Source organism: Tiliqua scincoides, chromosome 11, assembly GCF_035046505.1.
Source record: "Tiliqua scincoides isolate rTilSci1 chromosome 11, rTilSci1.hap2, whole genome shotgun sequence".
In the NCBI taxonomy this organism is placed as follows: Eukaryota; Metazoa; Chordata; class Lepidosauria; order Squamata; family Scincidae; genus Tiliqua; species Tiliqua scincoides.
Genome location: NC_089831.1, coordinates 26,334,732 through 26,347,517, shown reverse-complemented (window position 1 = coordinate 26,347,517; position 12,786 = coordinate 26,334,732). Strand labels below are relative to the sequence as shown.

The 12,786-nt window shown below is 48.0% G+C and overlaps 1 protein-coding gene and 1 pseudogene across 1 annotated transcript; both read right to left on the bottom strand.

Moving 5' to 3' along the window:
• Positions 1-2,988: 2,988 nt before the first annotated feature.
• LOC136662129 (nicotinamide N-methyltransferase-like) lies at positions 2,989-7,455 on the bottom strand (annotated as a pseudogene).
• Positions 7,456-10,055: 2,600 nt separating this feature from the next.
• LOC136662128 (nicotinamide N-methyltransferase-like) lies at positions 10,056-12,413 on the bottom strand. The gene is made up of 3 exons (XM_066639173.1): positions 12,254-12,413; positions 10,867-11,074; positions 10,056-10,485 (listed from the first exon to the last, which is right to left on the bottom strand). Exons 1-3 carry the CDS (start codon positions 12,405-12,407, stop codon positions 10,056-10,058), a joined length of 792 nt encoding a protein of 263 aa, XP_066495270.1. The 5' UTR covers positions 12,408-12,413.
• Between the last annotated feature and the right edge of the window lie 373 nt (positions 12,414-12,786).

Here is a 12,786-nt window from a genome sequence, read left to right as displayed (position 1 = left end):
TTAATGCAGACGACATTTGCTTCCACTCGCCAAAGGTTGTCAGGAGAAGCTACTTCCCCCCCCCCATTTGATGCTGGGGGTGTTAATCAAGGTTCATTGAAACTGACAAGTACAGTGTGGGTAGTAGGGAAAGACTCTCAGTGGGTCACTCCGGGGCACATAGAGGTCACGGCCAATAAAATTGGGGTCCAGGGTTCACCCACATACCTGTTCTGGGAGGTCCTTCCAGAGTAGAAGGAACAGCAAGGAGGGGTGGTCAGTATTCTGGGGAGGGAGGAGCCAATGGGCCCCATCCTATCCAATTTTCCAGTGCTGGTGCAGTTGTGCCAGTGGGGTGTGCACTGCATCCTGTGGTGGCGGGGCAGACACTGGGGCTTCCTCCAAGCATGGCAACATGTCTTCCCTTACCACGGGGCTGCATTGTAGCTACACCGGAGCTCAAAAGTTGGATAGGATTGGGCCCAATGTCAATGGGTCCAGACAGATGGGGAGTCCTTGCTAGCTCTGGGGCAGCTGTGGAGTGTCCGAGTGTGTGTGTGTGTGTGTGTGTGTGTATGAGAGAGAGAGTGGATTTTCTCATCATCTATGAAGGACAAGCTGTGACTACCCATACTTCCCAAAGAGCAAAAGAGCTGAGAGCAAATTGCACACCAGAGCACTCAGGCCCATTCAGGAGACCTTATTCCAGGCACACTGTTTCTGCACCAGCCCTGGAACAAATAAAAGCCTTCCTTACTTTCCAACAGTGAAGGCCTGGTGGAGGTTTCTCAGAGAAAACATTAAAAGGGCATTTTCTGAAACCATATCTCCTGCCTAAAGGAGCAGTATGCTTCTAAATGGTCTTTTGGAGCAAAACGTTGCACAGAAAACTCTCAGTGAAAATCGCTCCATGCTGCTTGAAGAAATGAATAATACTGTATTCTGTTTTCCTTAGATAAACTGACTTTTTGCAGTTTGCTCTTTTTTCTAGTTCAACCTTTACAGCATGCATAAGCAGAGAGGGATTTTTTTTAAAAAAATCAACCCTTTCTGCTTTTATGGAATCATGTTTGCAAACAGACCTGGCAAGTTTGTTGTGCAATCCAGAACCCTGAGGAGGGAGGCACAGGCTGCTGTGAAAATGATTGGCTCAGCGATGGAGCTTTGGTTTTTTTCCCATGTGCCTGAATTTCCATTTTGTGGAGTCCAGATTCCGGACTATATCCTGCCCCACCCTCCCATTTCCCCACTCCCCACTCTCCTCCCCAAATGCTGCTGGCCTCTTTATGTAAATCAGTTCTGGGGAAAAAAGAAAACAAAATCCAGGTTTTGTACTCCAACATTGGTTGTTGGGCTGGGGGGAAGAAGGTGGTCTTCATTTCTGGAGTGGCTCCCCCTTGAGAGCAGCCAGGCTAAAGGCACACAGGGTCCCCACCACTCTCCTTCCTGGAGACAGCTGAGCTCAGCAGCAGAGAACAAACTTCTGAGCCTGAGAAACATCCTCACATACCTGGGTCTCTCCATTTTCAAGATGCTGCTTTGCTGTCTGTCACTGCCTCTCAGATCTGATGAACTCTCACAAAGGGACACTGCAATCCTATGCACAATTTAGGGTCTGTTTAAACCTTGTCATTGGATAAGCTGCACCTGCTGAAGTTCCTGCCTCTACACAATTCAGGAGCCCCAAAGTTGAAAGTTTGACCACCTCTGGTCTGAAAGATAAAGCGCTAAGCAACTTCACATTTTCTCCCTCCTCTCCTTTGTTCTCCAAAACATTCAGCAGATGTTGCCAGGGGAGATCACAGAACTGCAGCCCATTTCTTTGGTGAGAAATAAATTGCTCTCCTCTTGGAGTGTATTGTTACTGGCTTTTCAAGGCCTTCATCACAAATTTACGAGAAAACAATCCAGGAGACAGGATGATCTCAGGATTTCGTGTCTTAGGACCATATGTGGACTAATTGGAACCTCAAGGGGGGGGGATTGGCAGAGCACCCGGGGTCACTCAGAAATTGATTGTACTACTGCAGGAAGCTAGAAGTGCCATCCAAGATTGGACAGTTGCAGGTACGACTCTTGGATCAATTCAATCCAATCCATCCGTTATTGACATAAAAGGTAAATAACATACAAAACAGGGTGTTTTTTTAGCATACCATTAAGTAAATGTAAATACAAAACTGAAATGACACTTTGGGTGCAATCCTAACTTTGGAAGCAGACAGGACAGTGGGCCTGTACTGCATCCAGTCCAAGTTTAGGGCCAAAAGCAGCACTGACCAAGGCAAGGGAAGGCTTTCCTCTTACCCTGTGTCATGCTACAGTGACCCCAATGGGTCTACTCAGATCTGCACCACCTGATGAGGTGGGGCAGATCCAAGTAACTCAGAGCTGTGCCATGCAGCACCCAGGAACGGGGTAAGGATCCAGCATAACCGCCGAATCCTGGCCCCACCTCCCACTCCCTGCCCTCCCCAGGGGATGCCAGCCTCCCGCCCTTCCCCCACCCCAAAACGCCCATTTCCTGCCTCCTCCCCACACTCCCCCAGACGCCTGTGTCGGCTGAGGTTGGCCAACACAACTCACTAGAGCCCACGTCAGCATGGGGAACTCCCCGAACAGCCGTGCACTGGCCTATCTCCCCAGAAAGTGGTGCAAAAGTGGATGGGTGAGGAGCTGGTGAAACTGGGCAGGGAGCACAACTGAACATCATTCCTGGACAGAAGGGTTTCAACCACGTGGAGGACGTCTGGCAGTGTGGAGCTAAACAAGCGGCAAGAGGGAGGGGAGTCCATAACCTGGGGCTGCAACCAAGAAGGCCCTGCCATGTGACCCCCCCTTTTCTGCATGTCTGTGTTGTCATCCTGCGCACAGGATTTGCTTGAGTTTTAATTTTCTGCATAGCACCCCGTGAGTCCAGGCTCTCCAAAACATTACACCATTTAATACAATTTTTTAAAATGTTGTTGTTAGTTCAACCCCCCCCCCCTTTTCTCCACCCCCTTCCTTTCAGCACTGACGTTTCTGGGCAACTATCGTGCAAGCCCCCTTGGTATCAGTCAATGATAATGGGTAGCTGAACCGGGCCTCCTTGAGCCACTTGATATCGAAGCCTGCCTGCACCACAGCTTCTTCCAGAAACGTCGGTTCCAAGAAGAGGCAAGAGAACCGATGCTGGCCAACCATGTAGTAGGTTTCCTCTAGGACAGAGAACAAGACCAGGTAGCCCCCGGGTTTGAGAAGGGTGCTGGGGTTCTTCAGGGCAGAGCAGAAGGCAGGCCGGTCTTTGCAGGCCGTTTCAAGACACAAGTTGGAGAGCAAGTAGTCTGCTGGTGGAAGCTCCACCGGGGCCAAAGGGTTGGGCAGGGTCACGTCGCACTTCAGGACCTGCTTGATGGTTCTTCAGAGCATCTAAGAACATAAGAACATAAGAACAGCCCCACTGGATCAGGCCATAGGCCCATCTAGTCCAGCTTCCTGTATCTCACAGCGGCCCACCAAATGCCCCAGGGAGCACACCAGATAACAAGAGACCTCATCCTGGTGCTCTCCCCTACATCTGGCATTCTGACTTAACCCATTCCTAAAATCAGGAGGTTGCGCATACACATCATGGCTTGTACCCCATAATGGATTTTTCCTCCAGAAACTCGTCCAATCCCCTTTTAAAGGCGTCTAGGCTAGACGCCAGCACCACATCCTGTGGCAAGGAGTTCCACAGACCAACCACGCGCTGAGTAAAGAAATATTTTCTTTTGTCCGTCCTAACCCGCCCAACACTCAATTTTAGTGGATGTCCCCTGGTTCTGGTATTATGTGAGAGTGTAAAGAGCATCTCCCTATCCACTCTGTCCATCCCCTGCATAATTTTGTATGTCTCAATCATGTCCCCCCTCAAGCGTCTCTTTTCTAGGCTGAAGAGGCCCAAACGCCGTAGCCTTTCCTCATAAGGAAGGTGCCCCAGCCCCGTAATCATCTTAGTCGCTCTCTTTTGCACCTTTTCCATTTCCACTATGTCTTTTTTGAGATGCGGCGACCAGAACTGGACACAATACTCCAGGTGTGGCCTTACCATAGATTTGTACAACGGCATTATAATACTAACCGTTTTGTTCTCAATACCCTTCCTAATGATCCCAAGCATAGAATTGGCCTTCTTCACTGCCGCCGCACATTGGGTCGACACTTTCATCGACCTGTCCACCACCACCCCAAGATCTCTCTCCTGATCTGTCACAGACAGCTCAGAACCCATCAGCCTATATCTAAAGTTTTGATTTTTTGCCCCAATGTGCATGACTTTACACTTACTGACATTGAAGCGCATCTGCCATTTTGCTGCCCATTCTGCCAGTCTGGAGAGATCCTTCTGGAGCTCCTCACAATCACTTCTGGTCTTTACCACTCGGAAAAGTTTGGTGTCGTCTGCAAACTTAGCCACTTCACTGCTCAACCCTGTCTCCAGGTCATTTATGAAGAGGTTGAAAAGCACCGGTCCCAGGACAGATCCTTGGGGCACACCGCTTTTCACCTCTCTCCATTGTGAAAATTGCCCATTGACACCCACTCTCTGCTTCCTGGCCTCCAACCAGTTCTCAATCCACGAGAGGACCTGTCCTCTAATTCCCTGACTGTGGAGTTTTTTCAGTAGCCTTTGGTGAGGGACTGTGTCAAACGCCTTCTGAAAGTCCAGATATATAATGTCCACGGGTTCTCCCGCATCCACATGCCTGTTGACCTTTTCAAAGAATTCTATAAGGTTTGTGAGGCAAGACTTACCCTTACAGAAGCCATGCTGACTCTCCCTCAGCAAGGCCTGTTTGTCTATGTGTTTTGAGATCCTATCTTTGATGAGGCATTCCACCATCTTACCCGGTATGGATGTTAGGCTGACCGGCCTATAGTTTCCCGGGTCCCCCCTCTTTCCCTTTTTAAAAATAGGCGTGACATTTGCTATCCTCCAATCTTCTGGCACTGTGGCACTCCAATCTCTTCCTTCTCAGCCCACTTTTCCCTGAGGGAAGATGCAAGGTCAGTGTGGCAAAGCCTCCCCGAACCTCCATCCCTGCTTCTTCAACTGGTTCACCCCAAAGCCTGTAAAAGCCCCACATTCCACAGACACGAGTCACACCCAAAGCCCCCTCATCTCATCTCACACCCTTTGCCATCGCCTCCCCTCCTCTGCTGCCTTCACCACCTCTAGTCAAGTGGAGAGCATCCTGGGAGTGGCCCTGTCTGTTCCCAGTATGCTCCCCATTTGACCACTTTAAAGAAGGGAGCAACTGGGCATCTCCTCCTCCAGCTCCACCCTATGATTTTAGCAGGACCGCTGGAGAAGGAGGTCAGACATGACTCCCCCTCCCCCCTCTCTCTCCCCCTCCAAGGGGCATGGGGTCCCCTCCTCCTCTTTGCTACCTCCTTTAGCCCTCGAAGCAGCTGCTTCAGCCAGCATCGTGCTGGGAGCATCTCTGGTCCGCACACACTGTCCTCACACGGTCATTCAACACTTGCCGGCACTTCCTGAGCTGGTGACTACCTAGTTCACTGTAAAACCGTAGACCACAAAGCACAGTGGGCCTGGATCTGTTCCGGGACCTACTGCAGATACTGAATTCCATGGATGATATAATCTGCTAATGGCCTGCGTGGCACTGCAATGACTTACCAAGGGCCCTGCACTGCCTCCCAGTGCCTCACAACTCCTTCAGACGCAACCAGAGTTGTCCAGGAGATCTTTTGAGGCCCTCTAGCTTTGGACTTGGCATAAGCAGTTGCTGAGGCCCTGGATATCTGAAGGACTGAGGAAAGCACATGGGAACATCCGACCGAAGGCCCTTCTGGTTCCACTTCCAGCTTTCCCCAGTGGCCCACCTGACGTGCTTCCCATACCTGTCCCCCTCCAGCTCACACACGTATTTCACCACCGGGCTCCAGTCGAAAGCGCCCGGCTCCTTCTTCAGCCAGCGCTGCATCTCTTCCCGGTTCTGGTCAGTGTAATCCGTGGCAATGATCTCACAGAAGGATTTGCAGGCAGAAACGAACTGGTAGATGGAGGGGCCGCTTCCAATATCTATCAGGGTGTCTCCTTTGATTCCATCTACACAAGAACATCACAAGACCCCCTTGGTGCACCTGTCGGCCATTTTTCCCGGGTGATGCTGGGCATGCCAAGGTAGGGGTTCCAGACTCTGGGGCTCCAGGCTAGTGTGGGCCCAGCACCTTTCCCAGCATTTAGTGCAGAGTGAGAAGCTGCAAATACCCCACACTGCATTATCTCCATGTTTTCGTGTGGCTGCTCCAGGGTTTGTGGGGAGGAGCGTCCAAACCAGGCACCTAACAGGATTCATTCATCTATGACTGGAGTGGGAAATGATAAAACAGCAAACTAGTGGAGTAGCTTGTGAGGGGTCAGGGAGAGAAGCAGAAAGAGCAGCAAAGGATGAATTTTGCTGGGGGGGGGGGCTGGGGAAGGAACTGCTTTGCATCCACCCCAGAAGTTGGCTCTTCAAGTCTGTTAACACGGATTGCATTTGCTTCCATTCCACAATGGGTGTCAGGTGAAGCTACCCCCCCCCCATTTAATGCTGGGGGTGTTACTCATTGAAATGGCTCTTAACTAGCAGGTACAGTGCATGTGGTAGGGAAAAACTCTCGATGAGTCAGTCCTGGACAACTTAGGTCATCAGTCCATAATACAAGCCAACACACATTTTGCTTCCTTAAACGTTACACCAATTCCTGGGTATATTTGGGGTGCCGATTCAAAAAATGGCATCCGTTTTGCTCCCTCATGTCTAGTTTTGGAGACACGGCATAGCCTCTTTAGTGAATGGTTCAAGCAGCTTCCTCATGTGAGGCTATACTATATCTCCAAAACTAGACGTGAGAGGGCAAAACGGATGCCATTTTTGGAACTGGCACCCCAAATTCATATCAAACCACCATAAAGTTTGGGAAAAGCTTTTCTGACCCTCAATTTTGTAGGCCTGTGTAGTCAATAAACTTGGGGTGCATCGTTCACCCACTTATCTCTTCTGTGATGCCCTTCTAGAGTGGGACAACAAGGAAGAATGGTCAGGCTTCTGGGGAGGCAGAAGCCAATGGCAATGCAGCCCAGGCAGATGGGGGAGGAGGCCTTGCTAGCTCACTTCTCCCTCTGAGGCAGCTGTGGAGTGACAAGCTGTGACTACTCAAGCTGCCCAAAGAGCAAAAGAGCTGAGAGCCCATTGCACACCAGAGCACTCGGGCCCATTCAGGGGACCTTGTTCCCGGCACACTGTTTCTGCACCAGCCCTGGAGCCAATAAAAGCCGTCCTCCCTCACCCACAGTGAAGGCCTGGTGGAGTTTCTCAGAGAAAACATTATAAAGGCATTTTCTTCAGTTGTCTCCTGCCCATAGGAGTGGCAAGCTTTTAAGTAGTCTTTTGGAGCAAAATGTTGCGCATAGAAGTCTTTCTAGGTGAAAATCGCCTCCATGATCCTTGAAGAAAGTAGATAATACTCTGTTCCTGTTAGCTGAACTAGCGTGGTTTGCTCTTTTTCTCTGGTCCCACCTTTTTGAATTGCATAAACAGAGAGGGAGAGGTTTCTTTTTAAAAAAAAAAAAAAATCAGCCCTTCCTGCTGTTATGGAATCATGTTTGCAAATAGCCCTGGCATGTTTGTTGTGCAATCCAGAACCCTGAGGGGGGAGACACAGGCTGCTGTGAAAATGAATGTGTCCCTGGTGGATGTTTGACTTTTATTCCATGCACCCAGACTTACATTTTATGGCATCCATACTGAGCGTAAAAGTGGAAAGCTGTTGACCATTTTAAAAAAAATCACATGACAACAGAAAGAGAGAGTGAGTTCACATGATCTCTTCCCAGGGAACTCCTTCCCAGTTCTTCAAGGACTGTAATGAAAATGACTGGCTCGGTGATGATGATTTGGATGTTACACAATGCAGTGCAGCACTTGGAAGGACCTGGGCTTGGCCCCTTATGGGTGGACTCTGAAATATACTCCTAGGCTTCCATTTTGTGGCATGTATGCAGAACATAGTTGTAAAACTGTTGTCCATTTTAAAAAAGTCACGTGACAACACAGAGAGAGAGAGCGCACATGATCTCTTCCCAGAAGTTCAATCCAGTTAATAGTTGGTCTCATCACAAATAAGGCTAATTTCATCCAGAGATTTTCTTTTCAGGGGGATAAACTGCATTTCCCAGCACTGCTATTGGAAGGTCTCCTATTGAGTCTTTCAAATACTCAAGAACACTTGCATCTAGTATATTTTAATTTGTCTCTATCTCTATTTTGACTCTTGTATTAGAGTCTAATTTGTCATTAGACTCTAATACAAGCAACTCATGATTAGATACAAGACACAAACAACTATATTGCACAGTCTAGTGGTGACTGAATGCCGGAGGTGTTGACCACAAGCAGCTATTTTTCAGAAGTCACGGGCTCTGTGATGTCACTCCTAAAAAAGAAAAAACCGGCCTTATCTTTGTGGCAACCTGATTTCCATCCTGACGGTGCTGGAATTTCCAAACTCTAGGTTCACCACTGGGTTCTCTAGAGAACCAGCAACTGAAACAAGTGAATGTTTCCCAGTTTGGGGGGGAAAGCCATCAGAAAACAGAAGTCCTGCCCAAATGAGAAGAACAAAAAGGAAACTGTGGCAAGAGCAACACAAGCAGACATGGAGAAGGTGGGAAAGATACTATGAAGAACACCTGTTTAAAAGCATCCAGGCAAAGAAGAAGAAATTCAGCAAAAGCAGGAAATCTGCCAGGGACGCAGTTGGATGGCTCAATAATGAGGGAGGAAAAAGGGACATTAAACAGGCTCTGGAGGTTGCAGAGAAGCTGAACCCTTTCTTTGCATCTCCTGTCACTGCGGAAAATCTCGGTTAGAAACCCTGACCTGAAGTGACCTTCTTAAGGAACTCAAAGGAGACCTTGCTGATCCACTAGCAAAGAAATGGTAACTTGACCTGCAAATCAGTCTCCCTGCCAGAGGACTGGAAGGTGGCCAACAGTTTGCAAAGGATTGGAATAGTCAGTGGAGTTGCAAGAAGCAAGAGGGAGACACAAATTCATTCATTTATTTATATTATAGGAACTTATATCCCGCCTTTCCCCTGTCAAAGCAACTGTCAAAGGCTGCTACAAACTTAGTCAAGTCAAGTCAACCTTTATTAGGCATAAACATTAGGTAGGTGAAGACTCTGTACGGAAACCGTAGAGAGAATATAAACCTAAGTAGTACACAAATATATGTATATGTGCACACCTACGTGTACACAGATACAAACCTACGTGTACACACAGATACAAACATACAATACATTTTACATACAAACGTATTATTAAAAAACAAAACAATCAGTTACTCTGCGGATATTGCCAAAGATGTAATGTGCTCGGTGATTACTTGCAACAGAAAGCTTGGCTCGATTCAAATTACTCAAATTTAGAAACTGTGCGACTGGGAGGGTTGTATGCTCTACATCACCTGCTAGAAGGAATTGAATTATAGCTTTCTCAGAATGCCCTGTTTTAGCATGGGGCAAGGGAGAGAGAAATTGCTGCCTTAATGCTTGACATCTGGGACAGCGCAACATAATGTGTGGATGATTCTACTTCACCTAAATTGCAGCTACATAAATGATCTTCCCAGGAGGCGTTTCTGAATCTGCCATGTAAGTCATTAGAGGGGGTCACATTACAACGTGCCAAGGTAAAGGCCCTGCTCTCCAGGGGGTGCACTAGGAGGGACAGATATTTTGGTTGTTGACCACTTGTAATTTTAAGATGAAAATTCAGAGGGGAACATTTTTTCTGTGCTGCACTTAGAATCTCTTGCCTTTCTATATCATATAGTCTGGTTTTCACAAGTCTGGTGATAACCTCTGGAGAGGGAGCTCCTTGTAACAAGGAGCTACAAACTTAATAAAATGCATAGAGGTCCACAGGCCTTGTTTGTACAGGCCTGGTCTATATTTTGCTAGCTATACAGCAGGAAATGCCTCCCTCGTTTTGGCTTCCTTTCGCTTGCGAGTTTTCTTTCCTGCTCTACTCAAACTCAGATGGTACTGCGCTTCTGGGCAACCAGTGCATAGATGGCTTTACAATCAGTTACTGATGGTGCAAATTGCATTGTGGCCAAGTCAGACCAGGAGATATCAAAGCCTCCCTCCCTCACTGCACTGCTGACCATCTCCTGCTCCAGGTAAAGGCCGAAGAATCGATGTTGGCCAACCATGTAGAAGTTGTGTTTGAGAGCTGTCATCAAAATGAGGTGCCCCCCAGGCTTCAGGAGAGAGCAGATGTTCTTTAAGGCCAAGCAGTAGGTAGGCAGGTCTTGGCAAGCTGATTCAAGGCAGAATTGGGAGGTCACACAGCAGACTTGGGGCATCACAAGTGGAGCCAGTGGGTTGGCTTGGGTGACATCACATTTCAGCACTTGACGGACAGTTCTCCTGACCTTCTTCTCCTTTTCCTCCCATTTCTCCCTGAGAAAATAAAAGGCCAGATTAGCACTTCACCTGAGGTTCCTTCTGTCATGATTAACACCATGCCATGTTTCAAGGAGAGCCTGTTTACAGAAAACCAAAAGCACCTCCCTTCCTGCACTTTGGGTTCCTCACACAATCACTTTCTGAAAGACAACTTGTGGCCAACCAGCAATTGCCTTGTGACTCTGTAACTAGGAGAAAATGTAATCACCTAGTTTACATTTGGGGTGGAAAAACACTGAAATCTGCGAAAAAATAAAACCATCTTCTCCCACCTTTATCTATAACACCATTCTTCACCAGGAAGTGTGGGAGGCTGAATGGGATGAAAGGTGAAATGGAACATTAAATAACCAACCACCAGTTTGTCCTCTGTACCTGTCCCCCTCCAGCTCACACACGTATTTCACCACCGGGCTCCAGTCAAAATGATCCGGCTCCTTCTTCAGCCATCTCTGCATCTCCTCCCGGTTCTGGTCGGTGTAATCCGAGGCGATGATCTCACGGAAGGATTCGCAGGCAGAGAGGAACTGGTAGATGGTGGGGCCGCTTCCGATATCTAGCAGGGTGTCTCCTTTGATTCCATCTGGGAGGTATCACAAGAACACGCTGGTGCATACCACATCAAGGCAAAATTTCTTGGACAACCAAAATTAACACCATTCTAGACACTCAGCATCACTTGTAAAATCACCCTCTGAAGAACAACTGCTTTGTTTCTTCTAGCACAGACTCATAGTGTTGAATGCTCCTCCATATTTACAAAAGAAAAACAAAACAAAACCCTTGCTCTCTGCACACAGTAAATTAACATATCATGGAGAAAACTCCCTGGAGTGCTTGCTGACCACTTGCAGGGAGTTTTTTTGTGGGGTGATCATTCCAAAATAACAGTCTGCTCATACCTGCAATCTCAAATGGTACAATCCAGAATTTTACCCCCCACCCCCCACCCCATACATTTAGCACCATGTTTTGAACAGATACGAAGAGCTCTCCTTTCTCCTGTTGCTGATTCTTGATTTCATGGCCACAACCTAATCTTTTAAAATGCCATGTGACACCCCCTCACCTCCTGAAATACCTTGCCTTTGCTCCTCCAATTTTACAGGCTCATTCTGTCTTCCTTATAAACACACTGACTGAGTGGATTACACACTTTTCCAGGGAACAGCAGTACTGAGGGTGACCAGACGCTAAAGGACAGCAGCATTTCCATGTCCTTTATGGAGGAGGGGGCTTCAGTAGGTACAATACAATGTATTCTGTTGGCCTGAGGAAGGTCCGAGTTGCTGACATTCTCCCTCTACTACCCAGTTATGAAAGAGTCATAGCATCTCCTTTGATACTCCTTGCAGAACCTCACCGATAACTCAAATGGAACATGGAAAATCTCATGGGCGCTCGTGGCATTGCAGGAGCATCCCTCTGGAACAAGGCAGCCTTTAACTTGGAATCAAATCTCCTTCCTTTGTTCCATTCAAGAGTGATGGAGAGGGCAGGAGAGCAGCTGGGCTCAGAAAGCCCAGCTCCTGGTGGCTCTTTCTGAACCCCTCCCCTCCCCACAGTGATCACTTCAGAGGGGAAGGAAGACTGAGTTCTCCCATTCCAAGACCACTCTTGGCCTCAACCATTTGGAGACCAGAGTGGGAAACGGTTTCTCCTGCAAATCTTGCAGGCTGTTCATGCTTACATAACACCCTTTGGCAATCCCTTCTTTCTTGCCCGGGCAAGCCACAGAGCAAGCTAGGACAGGCATACTCACCCAAAGTAAAAGCCTTGTGAAGATTTTTCAGATTGAACTTCAAAAGGTTGCTAAACTCCTGGTTGCCAGAGCTAGAGGAATAGTATGTTTTTATGTAATCTTTTGGATGAAAATGCTGCCTGTAAACATCTTTGCCAATAAAGTTTCCCTCCATGGTGCCTCTGAGCCTGCAAGTTCTCCAGAAAGCCCTTCCTGGTAGGAATGATCCTTTGCCCACCTCCACCCTTTAGCACTCCAAGGGACCAACCCAACCTGTCCCACCCTTTTTACTGCTAAGGGTTACATATTAAACCGGAAACCGGATTTCTTGACGTGCTAAATGACTGTGGCTTAGATCAGCTAGTCACGGAGCCCACCAGAGGACAGGTGACTCTGGATTTAATTTTGTGCGGTACGCAGGACCTGGTTAGAGATGTAAACGTTACTGAGCCATTGGGGAACAGTGATCATGCTGCGATCCGTTTTGACGTGCACGTTGGGGGAAGAATACCAGGCAAATCTCTAACAAAAACCCTTGACTTCCGACGGGCGGA